We start from the raw sequence: 23,715 nt of genomic DNA on the forward strand, positions 1-23,715 counted from the left end.
AAGAAAATCTTCATTAAAGAAAATGCCATCCACTATTCATTGATAATGCACAGATTTGGTAAGCGTCTGAGTCCATAGGGGTATATAAGTCTTTAAAGGGTAAACATCCCCAGGAGAAAAATATATCCGCAACTCTAATGGCTCTCAGTGTTGCCATTACTTCTAGACAAGAGTAGTGCGCTTGGTCTCAGCAGAGGAGATTTATCAAAGAGTTATGTCAGAATTCACTCAGGAAGGCTTTCAGATGAAGTAATGGCCAGAAAGCGGCAATATTCCACAAGTATTATTATACATCTGCTCTGTTCATCATTTATCCTAACGTTTATATTACAGACAGTTGTTTAATGAAAAGCACAATCAAGTGGGTCGACGAACTGCATTTTGCATTTAACTGTAAGAATATTAATCAGATGCTAAGCCTGTGTGGCCCTGTTGCTGGTATAGCCATAACTGAGATGTTATGTAATGATGCCCTCACATGCCTGACAGTAAGAAGGTGAAGGTCAGTTTTATGGCAGGGAAATATGATAGTATCACTATTTCCTATCCGATAACAAATGGTGCACAGGATCCACGCTCTACTTTGGTCCAGCTAATAATCTGACATCCAGGGCGGAAAACAATTACTGTAATCTATCCTTGACTAGATGGCCATGGGGATATGTTGCCAAGGGACTCAGCAGAGAGATACGGTGGCAATGCAAGGACATGTCTGAGATCACATCAAAGATACCTGGAAGAGCCAATGTACATATAAAATGAAGTGGTTTGAAAGCACTTTCAGCTGGAGTTTTGATGCTGTAGCTTGTTAATTGGGTTTTGAAATCTTCGCTTAACTTTAATAGAACAAACAGGTGAATGTGCAAGTCTGCAGCAACCCTCACCGCAAGTACGTCAACAAGAAAAACAAATGTTTGTGATAGCAGACCTTCGAACCCATCACAAGTATTTGGGTTTGAGTTGATGAGTTCCTTGCAATGGGGATTTGAAGATTTGATTTGTACCCATCACATCCTGCACAGCTCAGTGGAGCAGTCATTTCCAAGAAACCATGAATATGTTGACCTTGGTTAGCTGCTGACAACTGCTCGATTTTTAAATTAATTAGTGTTTGAAAAGCGCTCTTAGCCCGAATAGGTGTTGAAATGCCTTTGTCACACATGTGGAGGCTCAGGAAAATGTTAAATGACTAATTATAGATGTAAAATGTCAGTTCGGTGCCATAAAGAATTTGAGGAAAGTTTGGTTTGACAGGTAATAGACAGTAATTGCGGAAAGCTTGGTCTTTATTGCCTATATAGATGCATATTTGGGGTAGAAGGAATGCAGAACAGCTTCTTTTACAGTGCATTAGAATATACTGTATTTAGCATACATATGTGCATTTGCCAATACAGACTGCTTATGTTGCATCCAGGCTGTTGGTTGGGCATTGTAATTAATGAGTTTGTGTTTTAATGTGTTGTCTGGTGTGTTTATAGTCTGTTCTTAGTTTTATTGATGGCATACACAATTTTGTGCCATTTACGATACTCGGGAAGCGATAAGCAAATTACTTGAGAGATCTAAAGTGACGTAAGTGATTGAAAGACATGCTGAAACATCATTTGGGATAATAACCAGTGAAAATGGCTTTCGTTTTCAAAAACAGAAATGTGTCGCCATCACCATCATTCTGATGTGTTGCCCATTTCTGCCAAAATTTCTAATTAATCACATTTATTATGATTTTATGTCAGTGTTTCCACTCAAGTTTATAATGATAGAACATCCTGGTAGTGTTAATGGGATGATGTGCCACAGCTTAAAAGAATTGTGATTATAACTGAAGTTTAAGGTTAGATTTGTTTCCTTATGGTAGAAAAAAAGGAACTATTATGGCAATTAGCATTATGTGTAATTTCAGTGTGCTTTAATGTACCTTTAAAAGTGGTTTAATGTCTTGTCATTGACTAAGGTCAACAGTCCTTTCCTCAGTTTTAATGTGTTGTCACTAGCAGAGCATTTCATTTGCAGGCCTCGTGTCAAATTATTTATTCAGCATAAACCTTTTAAATAGAAACAGGTGCCAAAGCAAATTTCCATCTACAGAATAATTTACTAAACCTTTGGATCTGGGTGTGTCTATGTCAATAGCATATTCAAATGAATGCTGAATAGGTTCATGTTGAAGGTTTTTCGAAATCAGTTTTTCATTGGTTTTTATTTATTTATGGTGATGGGCTGATCCAGTGGGTGGTTAATGGGTGCTCAGTAATGAAAGTGAGGTTCCATTAGGAGTTGATAGAATGATTCCATCTTCAACTGAATACTGTAGGTGTGTTATCACCTATCATTCTTAAACGGCTTCCTCCAGATATAGATGCATTCGGTTTAATAATAAAAAAAGGAGGGGGGACCATCTATAAAAACTGTTTAAACACGTCAACTTCAGGAAATATGAAAGGGTAATGTTCTGGGTCTGTATGTTTTAATTCTGGCACAATGTTGATTACCACAGAAAATAATTTCTCGCTCTCATCCACCTTATTAGCACCTCAAAACTGGTGGTTTTTTGGTACTTTATAGCTCAAATAATAAACAAGTTTTTACTGAATCTTAAACAAAAATACAAGCTTTGCATTACTATTTTTCAACCTTCTGGAATGTTGACCTGGCTTACTTCTACTTGTGTCGTAAATGCTTTGCTGCAACTGTGATTTGAGTGTGTGTGTGTGTGTGTGTGTTTTATTTTTTCTAACAAAAGATATGGATTGAGTCAATTATATTCTGTGTCTAGCAACACTATGCCTCAAATACTGTCTAAAACATATTGTACCCAGACCATTTCTTTCATTAATGTTCTTTGTAAGTGTACTTTGAAATAATGATACATCTCAGGAAGCAAGAGAAATGTGCTATTTTAAATCCAGGGGATGTTAATGGATCAGGATCAGCTGTATAATAACTGTATAATATCTGTATTTCAGTTTTGCTTAAGAGTGTGTATAATACATGATTTTCATCTGCTACTTCTGACTTTTTCCACATAAGATATACCCTGTTTCAAATATTCTTTAGTAGGTAATCAATCAATCAATACATTTATTTATTTATTTTGTTGTTGTTGTTGTTGTTGTTGTTGTTGTTGAATTTGATTGGCATTGGACTTAGATGATGTATTATGTGTTTAGAATTTTGAAAAAATCGCTGCTTTTACCTTTTCTAGCTGTGAAAGTGGTATTTGGGAAGCATATGGACCTGCAGTATATAAGGGTTTTGAAGAATTTAAAGTTACGAATGTTGGAAATGTGTTTGGTAAAAGATTATGTAAGGGTGGGCAAACATTGTATTTCATTCATATTTATAGGCTGCCTGAACGGTCAAATTTAGGCCCCTCTTTAACAAAAATTGAATATTTATTTATCCAAAAGAGGTATGTATTGGATCTCCATAGGAAGTAGAGCCATTGTTGAGTGTGCATTTGCATGGCTCTGTTCAGTAATACTACATCTCAGATTTACACATTTAGATTACAGATTTGCACATTTTAGAGCCCCAACATGTTCTCCTTTCCCTGTGTCGTCCATTTCAGTTGAAGAGACAAACATATACAGCTCTATTATTGGGGAAACAGTTGTTTTCTATGAAAATGTATAAATCCCATTGCCAATAATAACACAGATGCGTTTTTAAAATATAAATGAAGGCTATTGTTTGCTTATAGCTCGATGTGTTCAAATGATTACATATTTAACTGACAGAAGACTAATTTAGTGACAGAAAATCACACTAATTTCATACATTCGTTCATACAACACAACTTGTGGAATCTCTAATTTTCATCCGTTTTAACCTGGCTGTTACCGAGTTCTAGTGAGTGTCACATGACTCCATCTGATGGCAAAGCCAGGGTTCATTTTCAGGTCGGTCTTCCCATAACTAATGTGATGACCAGGAATTGTTTGTGTTGCTTTGCACTCATTATGCATTTATTAGTTAGCTGGTTTAATGACATGCACCATTTACAATGGGGAAAAGAGGCATTAATGCAAGTAAAGCATTTTCCACAATGTTTTCAAATATTCAGAGTGGACTAGTTATTATCATCATCATCATCATCATCATCATCATCATTATTATTATTATGAGCTTTTACATTCCCAACAAGACTTCTGTTTGACCTTTGACATGCTGGGCTACATGCTTGTCTGGATTAGCCCTAAGGACTGTGCCATTTGTCTGCATGCATGTCAAACAGCCACTTTATCTCCCGTACGAATACCTTGGCAGACATTTGTGGCCCAAAATACTTAATTAAACAAATAATTAAACAAAGTCTGCTTCACATCAAATGGTGTAGACATGCAGAGCAAGCTGAACTCTTCCCCTTGTCAAGGTTGACAACTGAACAGAAGTCCTGTCCTTCCACTCCTTTTTAAATTTTTTTCCTCACTTTTTCATTTTATGCCCTTGCCTTTTATTCAACACATGCCCATATTTTCTGTTTGCAGAGCACTTTGGAAATTGTTGACACTGCTATACTTTTCTGCTATTCTCTCTCATGCGCTTGATGATGGTTTCTTTTTCAGTGCTTACAAGTTTATTTAAAACCTGTTTCACCTGATTTCATGTTTTTTTGTTTAATTTTTTCCCCTTTAACTAGTGAAAAGGTCTGTAGATTTCAAATCTAGAGGAGTAAAATTATTCCCTGGCAAAGACAACAGCAACAAGTTTTCTATCTGTGAGTCTACCCTTTGTTACTATTTTATGGTAAATCTGTGTTACTCGTTTGGAGTCGATTACAGCAAACAGTGACTGTAAGATCATTGCAAGATCAGCTTGTGCTGATAAGCATTTATCGGTGAAATCACGGATGAATTTCAGTTCCCACAAATATTTCACAAGCAGAAGTTTCCAGGCAATTTAATTTAACCCCCCACTGACAGTTATTTCCTCAAAAGCATGAACGGCAGTTTACCGTAAAATTGTGATTTGTACACGTAATGAGGGAGTGACCTTGTGGCTTGTTGTATCTGTGCTCTTTTTATGCGTTGTAAATTCCTATCATTTTTATATTAACATCCAGTTAGCTTCTCTTCATTTTACTTTCAAAAACAAAGATTTGTTTCTATGGCTATTGGTCTAAGTTAGTTTTATAAATTATGGATTTTTAAGTATAGAAAATGTTTAACCTTGTGAATTACGTAACAGACATCAGACATTTATGAGCATAGTTCACTTAAGCTTAATTGCATAATTTGATTAAACAAGACAGTGACATGAAACTTAAATTCATGTTTCTTCACTTTAATGCTCCGACATGCACTCACATGTCTCTGAAACATGAAAAATGTGCGTTTTTTTCAATGACTGCCTAGTTAATTCAGTATACTGTATATTCAATTATTAAAACAGTTGCACCAAGATGGAGCCAGCCCTATAGATTTAAAAAGCTCTTTCGATTCCCTAAAACAGGTTTTTTTTATGCCAATAATCTCTAAATATAATGGTAAATATTATTGTACGGGATAAATAAAATAAAAAGGCAGATGTATTTTCACATATGACGACCCATTTACACCGTGTGAGAAAAATAGTAAGCATGATATTATAAAAAAATTATATTGTTTATTTTATATTGTACTTAAGCCAAGTGAAGTGATAAAAATATGTACAATTTAGGAAAGTACGGAAATTATATTTCATTTAATTTACATTTTGAAACCTGTTTGAAACCCCCACCCTTAAATTTATTATGAACATATCAAATTACACTGTAAAATATAGAAGGAAAATATGTTCTAGTTAGAATGCACTTTTTTTCCTGAAAGACAGTCCACCATTGCAAATTAGCTGTAGATATGCAGCAACAGTCACTTCAGCTTGAGATAAACTACAACAGCATGTCTCCCATTGACCAAATATTTAAAAACCTGCAATGATCTTCAACAGCGTAATATTTGTTTTAATTGACTCTTTTATTTTTTGGTTTGCTTGTGCTGTTCTTATTTTCCTTTGAATATATTTGTGTTGTCAGAGTGTGCCATGTTTTTTAGATTTAGGTTCATTTTTTATTGCTTTATTTGGGGATTGTTATCTGTTGATATTGCTTGCATGACCAATCTCCCTTGCCATTTCCAAACCAGCAGTCTCTCCGTTCCGTCAACAACACAACACAGTGAGCAATGTTTGCACCATGCAGTTCTGATCTAGTACCCATTGTGAAAGTTATCAAGCTAGATTGCAGCTGTCAAACACAGGAAATATCCACTATTACGTTATTTTTCTTGTAACTTGCATATTGTTGTGAATAATGCACTGTAAGCAACCCTTCCATAATTTCAGGCCTTTTCCATTCGGTGTGTGAAATTAGCTTTTTACTTTTACAGCTGTTGAGGGAATTTGAAGTGGTGTGGCCTTTTAGCACTTTTAGCACTTTCCAAAGTAAACTTATAAGACAGGCAAAGAATATGCAAAAACAAATGTGTAAAATTGCTTTCGGTATAGTTTAGCTTTGAATGTATCGCTATGGTATTGTTATACCAAAGATACCCGCACACATACTTTATATTTATAGCATATTGTCAAAAACACCTTCAGGTTGAGGGTGTTTTGTTAGACTTTATAGAGATGGGTGTAATGGTTTAAAGTGCTTCTGGCACTGTGTTGTTCATAGATTCCGATTAAAATGAACTTAAATTGAACTCTGTACTTTAGTTGTACTGCTTAAATATCAAGCGGAGCCAAATAGAACAGCTAGTGACTCCCCTCTAATGCTTGTGGAATATGTTTTAAATATGTGCTTCTGAAAAAGAGCCCATCTTGTTTCATTGTTAATGCAACTTGCCTTGTTGTATTCAGAATCTAGTGTTAGAAAGCAAATGAGCCTGAAGCCTAAATAATTTTCTGTTAGGAACAAAATGTGTTCAGAAATGCTGGTGTTCGATGACATCATGCAGTTAATAGAATTAAGATTAAATGTTTACAGTTGAATGAGTAATCGTTGACCTTTTATGCTTTCTCTTTAGTTATGTAGCAATATTTCAAGTTACTGTGATATGTAAACACACAAGTGTTTTAAAAAATCTGTGATATCAAACATGTAGTTGCTCGAAATGTGTGCCTGTTCCACTGTCTATGGTCCTGTCCTAATAATTATAATTTTAAATAAACCAACACACAAACAACAGTATTAAACAACATATAGGTTATTTAAAATGTCATTTAATACTATTTCATCTATTTCTTTATGCTTAAAAAAGTATTATTATGGTTGATGTTTTTATTTGTAGTAAATTGTAACTGCATATAGAGTACTATTTGTCACATTATTTGAGTAAATTTACCTTTCAGACCTATAAACAGCTCAACATTTTGCTAGTTTGCACCAGGTATATCTGTTTTACAGTCAAACCAGCTGGTATATTACTTTATTGGCTATATGGAAACACATTTTGTCTATAATTTGGCATGACATCACGGATGCACATGTCTACATTGATCATGCGGAAGTGAGTGCATGTGACTGCATGTTTAATATCTTGTTCGCTTGCTCGCCCTGTTTATGTGTTCAACTGAACGCCCCATATTTCCTGACGCATGTTGGCAAGGTCCAAGAAAGGGCATGAAGCATTGAGTATTTATATAAAGCTATGTTTTATTTGTGATTTGTTTGTGCATTGGCCACATGTGAATAAATTAACAATAAAAATGTCTATGCGATATGCTCATAAGTATTTGATCAGAATTACACCTCCTTATTCAAAGATTATGTAGAATATGCTTTATCCTGCGCAAGGTAATGGATGTGATTCTGGCAGTGTCATTTTTTTATTTACCAGTCAGTTCCTATCACAGAGTAAAGACAGTTTAGCTAGGGATGTGTGTGTTTTGAATTTATGAATGTTTTTGTGCTTGAATGTGTGAGATACAATGTCGAGAGTGTTTCATCAAGTGTGTGTTTGTGTGTGTGTGTGTGTGTGTGTGTATTTGTCTGTGTGAATTAGAGGGATGCAGAGAAAGAGAGGCAGAGGATAAATTTGAGGGAATGAGAATAACAGGTCTCACAGAGAGTTCTGCTTCTCTGACTGTTGATTGAGCTCTAAAAGCCCTGCGGGTTTCATACTCCACTGGCCTTGAAGGTGCGAAAAAAGGCAACTTTTCTAAACATAGCAGAGTGATAATTCTAAAGGAGGACGTGGAGAAAAAAAAGAATTGCACTAAAATAACCCTCAACTTCCAGCAGAAAGGCCTAAATTCTCCCAGGCTGATGGATGGTGAAAACAGCAACATGATGCTTTAGCTCAGAGCCCATTAGAAGAGAACAGCAAGTTAAACACCAAGACAGTCCCCTGACCTCAACATGTTTTTGTTTTTTCACACAGCCAGTTGGGTCCTATTAGTTTTCTTCATTTTCTTCAACAAAATGCTGCTGTTTTCAAGCGAATGTGTTTTGATGAATGAAATATTTCAGTTTCGAGTTGTAATTACTAGTACCTCAGTACACTTTTATTTGCAGTTAAGCTGTTTCCAAAATCGTATGCTGTAGCTTTAAAGTACACTGCAGCTGTAATATATATATATATATATATATATATATATATTAGGGCTGTCAAAAATGAATTACTATATATATATATATATATATATATATATTATAGGCTATATTTTTTCTTCTGACTTAGAGGCTTAATCACAAAGGTCAACTAAACAATATAATATAACAAGATAAAGTTCTAAAGTTACTATTTTAAATGTACTTTTACTAACTTTTGGCATTTTTCAGTTCCCAAAGAGATCATTATGTAAGATAGGAGAGCATGTTATTTTTCTACAAAGACTTGAGAGCCTGTAATTTTGGGCATTTTAATCAGATTTTAGTGGCTTTTTTTATCAGGACTGGCTCACATCCAAAAGCAGGGCCAAATTTGATCAAACTTTCTCCAAAAGGCAAATGGTCAAGATATTGGTCAGCCCTTTAAAAGACAATCTGTTCTGTGTCACTGAATGCCTCATTACACAGTAAAATATGGTCTAAATGTGAAGCCCAAAATTGACCCTTTTGTAGACAGAATTACTGATGAGTATCCCTAAAAGGTAACTAAATCTATAAATATGTTGTTGGACATGCATTTTCTCAAACAAATGACTGAAGATAAATAATGTCTTTATTTGTTTCTTAAAATATCAGAGGCATTAGTGTTAGAGTTAGGATTTGTGTTGAATTACAAATATTGTTATTTTTGTACGCCCACACACATGTAATGCCCATATGATAATGTTTTCAGCACTTTTTAAATTTTCTTTATTTGCATTAGCGGCATGAACTGAACTTTATTATGTTCAATAAAATGAATTATCACCTCAGCTGACTGGGATTCAACAAAAAGCTGAAGGCTTTTATGTAATTGCTCTTTCAGAATAAGAGGAAAATTTAATTTTGTGTCAGTTTTCATATATAAGCAGAGTAAAAGCCAGTGCACTTGCAGGGCTCAAAGTATCAAAGTGTTTGTTAGCTTCACAAGCAAGAAAATGTAATTTAAATCCCATGCATGTCTGTACACCTTGCACATGTGTGCAGATATACGTAACAATGCCTTTTTATAACACATTCACACTACTCCCACACTCAGTGATGTTACTGAAGGCAAGGCAAGTTTATTTATATAGCACATTTCATACACCATGGAAATTCAAAGTGCTTTACATAAAAGGAAGTAAAATAATCATAAAAAAATCACAACAATAAAACAGGGAACTTAAAAAATTTTTAAATGATTTAGAAATTGATTTAAAATGAATTTAAAACAGTTAAAAATGGAAAATGATTATACATAAAATGCAGTGCAATCAGTTCGGATTGTTTCATGATGTAGGCTGATTTTGAATCAAACATGCAAACTTTTTTTTTCTTGACATTCAGGCATTCAGGGATTATTTGTTTTTTTCGTGGCCATTTTCAGAGGCAAATCATTTGAATGGATGTTTGGACTGATAAGTTGACTGGTGAATGTGGAAATGAAAGGATAGACAGAGAGATAGGTAGAGTGATAATATTAACCCAATCTCACATATTACAGACATTCATCAGAAACTGTCTGTTTTCGTCTGTCTTAAAAAATTTCTTCATGTGTAGTTTTTGTTATTTGCTGTTGTCACCACCAATATGAGTCCACATTCATCACATCCTTTAAACTCTGGCAAGTCAAGCTGTTTTTGTCTGATTCCTGAGTTAAAGCTGCAGTCCGTAACTTTTTTTGGTTAAAAATGATCCGAAATCAATATTTGAGCAAGTACATAACCAGACAGTGTTCAAAACTATCGCCTTATTTTAGCCCGATTCACAACGGTTAGCTTATAATAATGTTTTCTAATTTGAGTGGTACGGGTAGGTTTTCGCAGGAAATTCGAGCATGCTGCTGCGTCATTACGTCACGTCTGTAAACATAAAGAAGTTGTCCCGGCTACTAGGCTATCACATGTGAGGATCCTGCTAGGTGGCGGATTGTTTGTAGCCTTTTCTCACAGCAGCCAGAATAATTAAATGTATAATTTTGATGGCGGATTGTAATCCATAATTCCGCACACAGCTGCAATTGCAGGTTTTCAAACAGAGATGGCGACAAAGAGGCAAAACTTACGGATTGCAGCTTTAAATAACCAATTTTTGGAGCAGGCAATTAGACATTTATAGGCACCATTTTTTATTAATTCTTTAGAAATAATTTGAAATTTGAAAATTTAAATAATTTGAAAGCAGCAATGGATAAATTTTGCCACATAAGACACTGTGTATATAATATTTTAGAACAAATTTTTGGACTTTATAGAGACTTCAAAGTGTTAAGGTTAATAAATGAATGTAAAATGATTTATTTTTTTTAGATAAAATGTAGTATCAGATGATATGTAATGCCACACTATGAGACTTCCCAAAAGTATTTCATGTCAGCTACCTAAAATCTTGATAAAAGTCCATGAACTTACATGTAAATTGCCAGGTAAAGTGGGAGTTGATTTGAAATAGTAAGCATGGATTAATCGCATGAATAAAAATGGTAATTAACTTAGTCACAGTGTGGGCTGAGTATCTCAATGTTCAAAGCTCTGCAAAATACAGGAAAATCACATTTTGACAATCTGTTGCTTTTGATGTTAGTCACAGTTTCACCCATGCTTTGACAAAATCAACCTTTGTATTGGTTTGACATTTGCATATGCTCCATTTTCCCATTGCACCTTTCCAGAACCTTTAATAGTTAATGAAGAAGCCAGATTGAATCTGTACAAAGCATGAAAATGGATGCTTGGAGGAAAAACGGGTTGAGGAGACTGACAATCTTCGCAGAAAAGTACATAGAAGTTTCATAATGTTTAAGTTGAAGTTCTAACAGCTTCAGTGTCAATTGCTGCTTCAAATAGGGCTAATTTTCAAATTGCTTGCTGAGAAGAACAAAGAACAGTCTATCAGTTTTTCTTCCTGTACTTCTTTTTCACCATCTTTTTCTTGTTCTTTTTCCTCAGAATCACTCAATGATCACATGTTTAAAACTAGCAAACTCATGAATAATGTAATATTGTCTCGTCTTTCCACTTTAACTTGTGTTGTCCATTTGTACGACATTTAATGTTTGTCATTACCTTTGACCTGTGGGATAAATTCACTAAACAGTTGCAGCACTTCAGCACACAATATTTCAGACGAAAAACTAAACAAAAAAAACTGCATCATGATTATTTAAATTAAGTATATTTTTCCCAACATTTGCATAATTTAGTAAATTGGCACTAAAACTACAGGGACAGCCTGTGCAAATAAATTACGCCATCAGTAGGCATCCTTCAGTCTTAGTGAATTCCTCACCCTGTGTCATGACCACACTTCCATCATTCAATCACAAGCCATTTCTGGAGAGACAGGAACATCTTGAGCCTCACTTAAAGGAATTTAAGGTCCGGCAGGTGTTTACAAGTCTGAATCAGTAAACAGAAATTAGAGGAAGCCACACTCTAAAAAATGCTGGGTTGTTTCAACCCAACTTTGGGTTGAAACAACCCAGCATTTTTTAGAGTGCACTGTTCCTCATTAGATTATCTTAAGAATCAAAAGTTTTTGGGGACAGTTGAACAAATGCAAACACATCCACTTAAGAAAGTAGTGAAATGTATAAAATTGGTACAAAAAAAAAAGTTTAAGTGTAAAACTCTGCATTTGCACTGTAGAGTCATTTTAGCTTCATTAATAGTTCAGGATGCATAAAGAAGTAAGTGTCTTCAATACAGTGGGAGTCATTTTAATTTTACAGTGCTGTGCTTGTGTGCATGCTGATAATAGTGAGCATTTCTGCATTATGTTCAGACCTCTCTTTGTACTAATCAGCATATTTTAACTGCATGGTTAAATGAAATATTAATTGTGCATTAATTTCATCAGACTATACACCTACATGTGCGTATGTGCATGTAAAGGGCTGCATTTGAAGTCACATTCACTTGGTTGGAAAATGAGAGGTGACGGTCCTCTCGGCCCCAGATAGACAGTTATCAAAATTACTCATCTTCAGACTAGTCACATGGCCCATGACAACCACTCTAACCTTCAGTCTTAACCTTCGTAGACTAGATCACACATCATATATATATATATCTATATATATATACACACATTTATTTTGCACAAGAGTTACTGCTTGTTGCACTTGAATCACTTCTTAAGTCAGCATTTTTTTCCTAACATAGTGTCTAATCTACTATTAATACTACTGATAATAAAGTGTGTCCTCAATTTAGCACAAAAAGCTGTTAATATGACCTGGGATTTAGCAGATACACCACTTTCAATGATGTAGTCACACTCTTACAAAGCGACAATTGCACTAAGACACATTTGTGGGGACGTGTTAAGTTATCAGATAATTTGAGGATGTGTGCATTGTGTGTTTTTGTCTGTGTTCACGTGTAAGTTCCACCTCCTCTTCAAATTGTGACCCTAGTGTTATGTACATTGTCAGCAGTTCTGTGAAGCCGTTTGCATGAGGCTTGCATGAAGAAAATGATGTTTATCTGTATGTATGTGCCTAATGGCAAACTGTGCTCTGAATTCGCAGTAAACGAAGGAGGAATCAAACAGGTCTCTAACTCCTGTCCAGACCCGGGGGAACCTGAAAACGGCAAGCGCATTGGCAACGACTTTAGGTAATCACCATTAGGTACTGTGTGTCCTGATATTGGCTTCGCAAGAAGGTATCTGGTGACCATTATTACCGCATTCTCCACCAAGAAAGCCAGCATTAGGTGCTAATAATTACATTCTTATTGGTCAGTCGCAGCATTTTGATGTTTCCTAATATTCTCCGTCATACATGCAGATGAAATACTATAATATTGCAGTGCTAGTCTTCTTACCGTACTGACTGTATTGTACACTATTTTTTAGCAGAAGCTTTAAGATTATATGCAGATAAGATTAAATAATTTCAACTCAAGTCAATATTTAACGCCCAAATATTTATTTATTGGAAGAGTAGTTGTGTAATAACTGGGATAATGTACAGTCAGCCCTTACATATTAAATTTTCCAAGAAGAGAAGAAACCTGTATTATGGATACAGCGCTTCTACACTGATACTTGTCATTAATATTGTAACATCTGAATATCTTGTTGTGGTGACCTCTGTTTAGCACTCCCAGAGCATATAAATCATGTTCTCCAGACCAGGCTCTTCCAAGACTTTCCCAAAGTCCCTAAGTGACACTGATGTTATTTCAGGTTTTTGTGTAACATGGCGTTAGGATTACAGAAAAACCCCAGCAAATTCAACGGGAGCGTTTGATGTTTGTTAGCAGAGGGTTTTACACACAAGATCGCACAACATGTTGCAAAAGAACTGTTTGCTGTTTCCTCAAATGAAAGTGTATGATTGTCAAAATGTGAAAGCATTTGCTGAAAGCATCGGCACTTGTTGAGTGGATTGGTTGAGTTCTGCTCAACCTCACATTGAAGGAAGTGTTGAAGGAATGGAAGAAACTTCAAACTAGATTTGATAAAGTATCAAGACGTACCACAGTATTGATTGTACACTAGCTAGGAGGATAAGACGCTCTTTTGATATCCCTTCATTTATTTATCCCCCTCCTGTGCATGCTGCAATACTTTTCTCTCAAACTTCTTTGTGTATGTGTGTTGCGTGTTTGCATAGAACTGAGAGTAGACGGCATATTTAAATTGAAATTTGATATTTTTTTTAAAGATGCACAGTATTTTTCTGTGCCATGTTGCATGAATGACTGCTACCGTGGTACACAAAGTTATAACCCAATGAACTGTGCTTTTAGCTATAAAAGCCTAATTTTCATGTGCATCAAATTAAATATGGCATTCACCCTGATTATTCAGTCATGCTAATGGATTTGTGTTGGATCTGATTTGTTTGTCAACCTGTGTGTGTGCATGCACGCATATGGGTCCTGATCCCTACAGTATTGGCGCCACAGCCCAGTTCACCTGTGATGAAGACCACGTTCTCCAGGGCTCCAAGAGCATCACGTGTCAGAGAGTGGCGGAGGTGTTCGCGGCATGGACTGATCATAGACCTGTTTGTAGAGGTAAGTCCGTTAACTGCAAACCACACTGAACGTCTGTGTATATTTCTGTTTAAACTCAATAAGTGTAAATCAGATCAATGTTAGACTCTTTATCAGTCTTTTATCGGTGGTCTAGTCCTGCAGTTTAAAGGGATAGTTCACCCAAAATGCTTTTATCAGCACTTACTCACCCTTGTGCTCCAAACATATGTGCTGTAAAAAGAGATGTTTAGAAGAATGTTCACACTGCTTTTTGCCATACAATGAAAGTGGATGAGTACCAAATGTTGTCTAAAAAGATTCCAAAAAAGACCAAAAAAGCAACTTAAAATTGGTTTATGCGACTTGTGTGCTATGTTCCAACTTTTATGAAACCACGCGATATACTCTCAGAAAAAATGTGCAAAAATCATACCTTTAGGCGTACAACAGCTAGTCACAGTAATGAACTGTTCCTAGTAGTACCTTAAGGGTACATATTAATACTCTAAAGTACTAATATTCACCTTTTTGAGGGTAGATAAGTTGTCCCTAAGGGTACTGCCTGAGTGAAAAGGTATAAATTTTGCAAAAAAAAATTCTGACAGTATAGCTTTGCCACAGGCTGAAATTAAAGTTGTTGTTTGCAAAAATATTGCCCTCAAATCTCATTTGCGCATATTCTGATATGGTGAGTGTCACTTCAGTCACGTGACAAGTGAGAGCCTATGTGGTTAGCATTGCTGACATCAAATCTGGTACAATAAATCTCTGCACACAATGTTTAAATGTGTACTTATGCATATTAGATTTTAAGCAGCAAAACCTGGTCACCATTCACTTTAATTGTATGGAAAAAGAGCAACTTGAATATTCCTCCCCTTCCTTTTGAGTTCCACTGAAGTAACTAAGCCATACAGGTTTGAGGGTGAGAAAATAATTTTTGGGTGAACTATCCTTTTAAGATTAAACCTACACAGTCTCTATATAGGTTGTCAGCCCTCAGCGTTATGAATGTGGGTCAGTCATCATGAGGAGATATTTGGTCTGAATACTTAGTAGGATTAATTATTGCTAGAAGGGTTAGGTTAAATGTGTAATATTAATTAATTTTAGGAGTGTTTGCAGTTGTCTTGTGACAAGCTTACTAATCAACTTTTTTCCCACTGGATCTGATAGTATTGCCATGGCAACTAGTAAAATTCAGAGCAAAATTTGCATGCCAGCAGTGACTTCTAGCTTTTCACAGCCCTAATGGCTTTAAGTGTCAGTTGGCTGCCCTGGACAAACAAACAGGAATTGGACTGTCGCCATCATTCAGGAGGACACTTTAATTATAGCTCAAATTGATGTGGAGTGACACGGACACTTTCATCAGCATCTAAGGATCACTGGATATTCCGTTTTTTTTTGTTTTTTTTTGGCTTGTATTTCTTTTTCATTACACTTATTATTAATTACCAGCACAATAGTCATGAATTTATTTAGCCATAGCATTAAGTTCATTCTCATCTCTGTTTTAGTGTTTATTTAAAACAAGGGCATCTTGCTATCATTGTAGCCTCCAATCTGATTCTGTTAGTTATCAGCTTGCATCATCTTTTAATGCTCAGCTAGCCAGCAGAAGTGACTAGCCAGCTTTAAATCGCAGTTGCACAGGGGTGGAAATGTTGTAAAACTGCACCGCTATTAGCACAAATGATGCGTTTCAATGCAATGTAATTCACATAATTTCCTTTTATGAATAAAATCATGTATTAGTGTGCATTGTTTTGACCTGTGCAGTGGCTTTGTTGAGCTACAGAATTACTATGCATGTAAAATCATAATTATTTTAAATGACAAAGGTTTATAAATGGCTTTTATTGACATTTTAGTTTATCTTGCATGTTTTTTAATTGGATCAGATAAACTATTAAACTGGATATAATAACAAGGGATATTAAGTTGTCATATGGTCATGTTACTATGTGTCCCGCCTATGTATTTAATTAGATTATTATAGCAGACTTTTTTCCCAGTGAACAATCTCTATTAAAATGTGTGACATGACTCTTCTTTTCAGTCACAGCTTTGGATAGCCACTAGTGAAAGGACTTGCATGTTCTTGTGCTGCCTTCAGCTAGTCAGGCCATCATTTTTCTTCAATTCCAGAGTAGTCACATTGGCATTTACTACTCTATTGGCTCAAAAACTTCTGTCTAGAACTAAGAGTGCCTGTGGGCAAAGATGGCATATTTCAACCTTCCAGAGAGCTCTGTACTAGCCATGCAACTGCCATTGATATGAAAGTGAATGCTAATGTTCTCTGCAGGTGTTATGGGCCTTAGAACCTAGACAGTGTGACCCCAAGTGGCCACCTAGGGAAATCACAGCTCTAACATTACAATTTACAGTTTGTCTTAGCAGTTCATTTTTATATTTATTTACCAGCAGATAGAAAAAGACAGAGAGGTGGCTCTTTAAAAACTGTTTTATTATTGAGTCAAGTGCAGTAATTCTTGTCTTTTGAAATAAGAATAAGAATAAATAAATTGATCTATGTAGAAGAACGAGTACCCTTAAAAAGGTGATATTGTGTCTTAGGTGGACTATTAATGTGAGTTTGTGTTTGTTTAGATGAGTGTAGTGTGAGTTTTGTGGCTCAAAGACTGTAGCATGCAGGAACATTAAGGTGTGGAACAGTGTTCAAGGTTTAATGATGTCATTGATCATTCTGGGTGGCGATTGTTTTTTAGTTCGGCCTGTTCCAATGTCTTGAATCTCCTAATCTTTATGTTTGGTGCTGACTTGGCCCATTTTCCCTGCAGAGGTCAGATTCAATGCCAGGACGTGTAAAACAGCAAATATGGCTGGATATACAAGGGATACATAAAGGAGGTTGTTTTATCTGGTGCAATGGGCAATTATCTTGATTCTTAGAAGTAAAAGCTGAATGATAAGCTTTTTTGCCTCAGAAAAACAGCAATGTTCTCGATTTAAAATATTTGGTAATGGTAGAATCACACTAGGCAGTCAGGGTAATGTACTTTTAAACCAAAGAGGTGGAAAAAAATTGGTAAAAGTGGAAGGAAATGTTTAAAGTTTTTATCTGGTCCTTAAATTTGTTTGGCTGAGCGGTGTTCCAATAGTATAGTTGGGATTTTTAAGTAACTCTTTCTGCAAGTCAAGTCAAGTCACCTTTATTTATATAGGTGAATACAATACACCTATATAACGCTTTATACAATACAGATTATGTCAAAGCAGCTTTACAGTGTGCTGTGCTGATAATGCAAGAGGACCATAGAAAATGTATCAGTAAAAGTCAGTTCATTGTTGATTCAGTGATGTTGTCGTCCAGCTCAGTTCAGTTCTCTTCCAATAGTGTCTGTGCAGTCAAGTCAACAATGTTGCCAGAAATTGTGTCCCCAATTAAGCAAGTCAAAGGTGACTCTGGCAAGGAACCAAAAGTCCTCCTCTGGCCAGACAAAACCAGTATGTTGTGGTTTAACTCCAGGCTGCAACACACGTCAGATTGAGCAGATGACTCATCTGGTTCTCATGGTCTTGTGCCACTGGCTGACGAGGTCTTCACAGGGGATCTGTTTCTAGGGTTCTTCTAGTTGACATGGTCTCCGCTGACATTGATGGCTGTAGAGGTCGTCTCTAGGTGCTGATCCACCATCTGGACTGGATACGGACTGGATCCAGGTTACTGCAGTGACCATCTGATCTGGATATGGACTGGATCTGGATGGCTACGGTGACCTCGGAATAAGAATAAAACAGACTAATACATGCCATTCTTCTTATGATGTAACAAGTGCATCGGGTGTTATGGGAAGTGTTCCCGGTTCCGTTTGGCCTAATTAATGAAGCCTAACAATACTTTAACGGATTTGAATTATAGATTGTGAGTTATGTGTATGCCAGGTTAAAGAGATGGGGTTTTAATCTAGATTTAAACTGACAGAGTGTGTGTGCCACCCTTGAGGTCATTAACGTTTCTTCATTTGACATTGAGAGCATAGGTCAGGTGCATCAGGTGTAGCATAGGTTTAGATGTATTCAAGACACAAAAATACGGTTTTACAAATGCTAGAAACATGAATTTCAAAGGAAAGGTTGCTATCAAATAGCACACCTAGGTTCCTAACTGATGACGAAGAATTGACAGCAGAGCCAGAGCCATTTTTTTTCAGCTATGCATTCTGTTAGTTTTGCGAATTGGTATGTTTCGTCAGGCCACAAAGAAATATAGAGCTGAGTATCATCAGCATAACAGTGAAAGCTAACACCGTATTTCCTGATGATATCTCCCAAGGGTAGCATGTAAAGCGTGAAAAACAACGGTCCTAGTACTGAGCCTTGTGGTACTCCATACTGCACTTGTGAATGATATGATACTTCTTCATTCACTTCTACAAATTGATGACGGTTATATAAGTATGATTTGAACCATGCCAATGCAATTCCACTAATGCCAGCATAATTTTCTATATTCAAAAGAATGTTGTGACCGATAGTGTCGAATGCAACGCTAAGATCCAGTAGCACTAATAGAGAGATGCAACCACGATCGGATGTTAAGAGCAGGTAATTTGTAAGTTTCTAACAGGTCATTGAGCATTCTCTGTACTATGATTAGGGGTTGCACCGACTAGTCGACTTCAATGCTCTGCCATGACGCTTTAAGCTTGATGTCGACTAGTCGCTGGTCCTATAGAGGGCGCAACAGGATAAGAAATCTTTGAAGGACTTCCACATTTATGCTCCGTTTCCAAACAGTTAAAATGACAAATAAATGCATGATCTGAAAGCGCTCACAAGACATGCGAGATTATATTACTGGATGTTCGAAATTGAACGAGAGAATACACGTTTTAAACCGCTTATTGTACAGGTAGGTAAGTTAATCGCTGTTCTAATCTATTGCGCTGCTGTACTGTAAAGCGGGATTTATACTTTCGCCTGGCTCCGCTTCGCGAGCCTCTGCTGACTGCGCGCGTACAACTGATTAAAAAACTGATTTATTTTACATCAAACACAAGACAACCTTAAGCAAATAGTGTATAAATAGTATCTAAATGAATTATAATTTATAATGTTGATTTTGATGATTTAAGAAGTTTATACAATTCTTCCTGTCCTATAGCAGAGAATGAGTGGTATTGTTCCTCAGGGAATATAGTGCACTGTCTGATGCAATACTGTAGCTGATGGCTGCATGGTTATAATTTAATCTCTAATAGTATCAATCTTGTAAGTAAAGAAGTTCATAAAGTCATTACTGCTGTGCTGTTGGGAAATGTATGCGCCTGCTGATGCTTTATTTTTTTGTTAATTTAGCCACTGTATTGAATAAATACCTGGGGTTGTGTTTTTTTCAAAAAGAGACGAAAAAGCAGATCTAGGAGTTTTTAAGGCTTTTCTGTATGTAGAAGTACTTTCCCTCCATGCAATACGAAATACCTCTAATTCTGTTTTTTTTCCCAGCTGTGCTCCATTTTCCGGGCTGCTCTCGTTAGGAGCGCGAATGTGCTCATTATACCATGGTGTCGGACTGTTTTCCTTAATCTTCTGTAAGCAAAAAGGAGCAACCGTGTCTAAAGTGCAAGAAAAGAGAGAGTCAATAGTTTCTGTTACACCATCAAGTTATTCTGAGCTATTGGATATGATGAGGAATTTAGACAAATAGGGAAGATTATTTACAAAGCATTCTTTTGTTGTAGAAGTGATTCTGCAGATGTATTGTTATGAGATTAGGTGGCAACAAGTGACTTTTCTTTCTAAATGAATCACTGAGTCATTCATTCAACCGATTCATTCATTAACAGGAGCAAAACAAGTCAGAAATCGCATATACTCTTAGCAGATACTTGAATAAGTAATTACTTCGCAACCGTTAAAAATTATGTTCCCCTTCAAGGGAACTCGCATTGCATCCCCATAGTGTCCACTAGAAGGCGAAGTTTCTCGTTCCCTCTCAGAGAACCATGTTCAAAATAAAATAGTAACCTAAAAGGTAAGTTACTAAATGTTGACTTCTTGTTTACAACGTTGAACTATTACAATATTGCACAATTGTGACAGCATTCTTGCTCATATGGTTTTGCTTAAATTTACCTTTCTATAAAGCTTGTAGTGTGAATTTAGTCTATACCTGGGGTTGTGTTTTTTTCAAAAAGAGACGAAAAAGCAGATCTAGGAGTTTTTAAGGCTTTTCTGTATGTAGAAGTACTTTCCCTCCATGCAATACGAAATACCTCTAATTCTGTTTTTTTTCCCAGCTGTGCTCCATTTTCCGGGCTGCTCTCGTTAGGAGCGCGAATGTGCTCATTATACCATGGTGTCGGACTGTTTTCCTTAATCTTCTGTAAGCAAAAAGGAGCAACCGTGTCTAAAGTGCAAGAAAAGAGAGAGTCAATAGTTTCTGTTACACCATCAAGTTATTCTGAGCTATTGGATATGATGAGGAATTTAGACAAATAGGGAAGATTATTTACAAAGCATTCTTTTGTTGTAGAAGTGATTCTGCAGATGTATTGTTATGAGATTAGGTGGCAACAAGTGACTTTTCTTTCTAAATGAATCACTGAGTCATTCATTCAACCGATTCATTCATTAACAGGAGCAAAACAAGTCAGAAATCGCATATACTCTTAGCAGATACTTGAATAAGTAATTACTTCGCAACCGTTAAAAATTATGTTCCCCTTCAAGGGAACTCGCATTGCATCCCCATAGTGTCCACTAGAAGGCGAAGTTTCTCGTTCCCTCTCAGAGAACCATGTTCAAAATAAAATAGTAACCTAAAAGGTAAGTTACTAAATGTTGACTTCTTGTTTACAACGTTGAACTATTACAATATTGCACAATTGTGACAGCATTCTTGCTCATATGGTTTTGCTTAAATTTACCTTTCTATAAAGCTTGTAGTGTGAATTTAGTCTATATATAAGTCATATATAAGTTTATATCCTTAGTTTAGTTTTTTCTTTCTTTTTCTGTTTACATTTACATTTGATTGTAACAAATACCAGTCTTACGCAAGCCAGAGGTTTCGTCATTGTTTTGTGAAGGTGGGATAAAAAATGACAGGTTATCGTTGGCCAAGTAATGAATTGTTTGCTCATCCTGTCCTTTAATTTTATAGATAATTTCTCTCTGGCTGCTTTGCTACAGGCGAGAGAGCCAAGGCAAGGCCGTTCATTTAGCAGGCCGTAATTGAGCTGTCAGGGAAGGCACAAGCGTGCACAGATATACGTCACTGTGAGAACTGATGTAGCTTGCTGGACCGCTTCCCTGAGCTCTTAAATCGCCAGCTTGTCCATAAGTCGTTGTTGCTAGTATGTAAGAACAGTACAACAACACTGAGACGTAGCGACAGGAATAACAGCAGGGATGGACTTGTGAATTGTTTATGGACACCCTGTTTACACCACATCAGTGTTGTAGCTCTTAGTATCACGTGTCTTGAGAAAAGTTGGAAGGACTAAGAGACATTATGAGATGAGATAACATTATGGAGAGAGAGATACAAAAGGTAAAACGAACAGCAGAAGCATGTACTGTCATTTATTGTCCAATAAAAAAAAACAAGAAGACCGAACAAACAGGCCAGAGAGCAGTGTTTATCTTGTCAGTGTCAGTGTTTACCAAATTAGTACTGAAAATGTTTGTTGACAAAATGTTTGACGCTAATGTGGGCTAGCATTTTAAACAAATGATTTTAATTTAAAATATTGATTTTAAAATGTTATGTATACATTGCCGTTTACAAACATTTATTTGATTAAAAATAAAACTTTAAAATTAAAATGTAAAACTTTAAAACAACTGTTCTATTCTATCTGTTTAATAATTATATTTAAAATTTAATTTATTCCTGTGAAGACAAAGCTGAATTTTCAGCAGTCATTACTTCAGCCTTCAGTGTCACATGATCCTTCAGAAATCATTCTAATATCCTGATTTGGTGCTTAAGAAACGTTTCTGATTATTATCGATGTTGAAAACAGTTGTGCTGCTTAAAAATCAGCATTTTACTCTTATATCATTTCTGTATTCTGATTTCATGTAGCATCGTCTCAGTTGGTTTGTGCTGTCTAAAGCCATAAAATACAAATGGGCACCTAAGTGACAAGAAGGTAGTAATTTAGTAGAGAGCTAAATATTTATGTTAGAAAGTATTACTAAAACAGAAAAATTCAAGAAACATTTTATATTTTATGTTGATAAATCTATATCATATCATACTTGATTTTTAGGACAAAAAGAAAAAAAATCATTTTTCAAATTTGCTTGGTCTGCTACGTTTTGCACATTTATTGTCACATTGACAATAAATGTGCAATGAACATGAAATTATATGTTGAACAAAAAGCTGTTCATAAATCAGTGCTGTATGAGAGGAAGAGGGAAGGGTGTTGCATTTGTTTAACCACAAATAACTTGTAGCCAGGGGTAGAAATCATCCTGTGACACGCAAGTGACTTGCTAGCTGTGTCAGATTTGTGTTAAGGAGTGCCTGCAGCTATCTGGACAGCTGCCTGCTTCATTGGAGGTCTGCACGCTCGGAGAACATGACCACCTACTGCGCAGGCTTACAAAACCCCCTTCCCTCTGCAATGTTACCCACTCCAGAACCCACTCAGTATGGATGAGAAGTGTGTTTCTGCATGAGTCCACACCCCCAACTTTGTCTCTCTCACACACATGTGAAGTTTGTGTGACTATCTTCTCAGCAGGTCCCTAACCTTTAGCTCTCGACAAAATCACTACCTTCATGTCACTTGGGTGCCTGTTTGTTCTTGAAGCTACAGGCTGCACAAACTAATTGAGAAGATGCTACATGAAATCATGCAGAAAATTGCCTGGATCTATGCTATTTTTTTGACATCCCAGGGGTACGCTGAGTTAATCATAAATTTTAGTTCATCCATTTATTGGGTCCAACACCTGACATCCTCCCTTTGCATTCCCTTTCTTTTTTGGGTTGTTAAAAAGTATATTGTGAGTAAACAGAGAAATGTGTTGTTATGTGAAGTTTGTAATTGTGAAGCCTTACTAGAACAGACCTCTTAACATTGTAACAGTCGTGCGCAACTGGTGGGTCGTGATGCGGTCATGGACAGCAGGGAAGATACAATGTAAAATTAAATTAATAAAATGAACTAACCATTAATC

At 36.1% G+C, this 23,715-nt stretch overlaps 1 protein-coding gene across 1 annotated transcript in view; it reads left to right on the plus strand.

Annotated features, from left to right (window-relative positions):
• LOC107742859 (CUB and sushi domain-containing protein 3-like) overlaps positions 1-23,715 on the plus strand; it is a gene marked incomplete at its 5' end in the record, with an annotated part of 265,370 nt that overhangs the window by 69,338 nt on the left and 172,317 nt on the right. Inside the window, 3 exons of the mRNA XM_016555932.1 lie at positions 4,646-4,723; positions 13,089-13,176; positions 14,462-14,586. Coding sequence (XP_016411418.1) covers positions 4,646-4,723; positions 13,089-13,176; positions 14,462-14,586 — 291 coding nt within the window. The remainder of the gene's footprint in view (positions 1-4,645; positions 4,724-13,088; positions 13,177-14,461; positions 14,587-23,715) is intronic.

The sequence above is a fragment of the Sinocyclocheilus rhinocerous genome, unplaced genomic scaffold (assembly GCF_001515625.1).
Source record: "Sinocyclocheilus rhinocerous isolate Xijiao unplaced genomic scaffold, SAMN03320098_v1.1 scaffold1338, whole genome shotgun sequence".
Lineage (NCBI taxonomy): Eukaryota > Metazoa > Chordata > Actinopteri > Cypriniformes > Cyprinidae > Sinocyclocheilus > Sinocyclocheilus rhinocerous.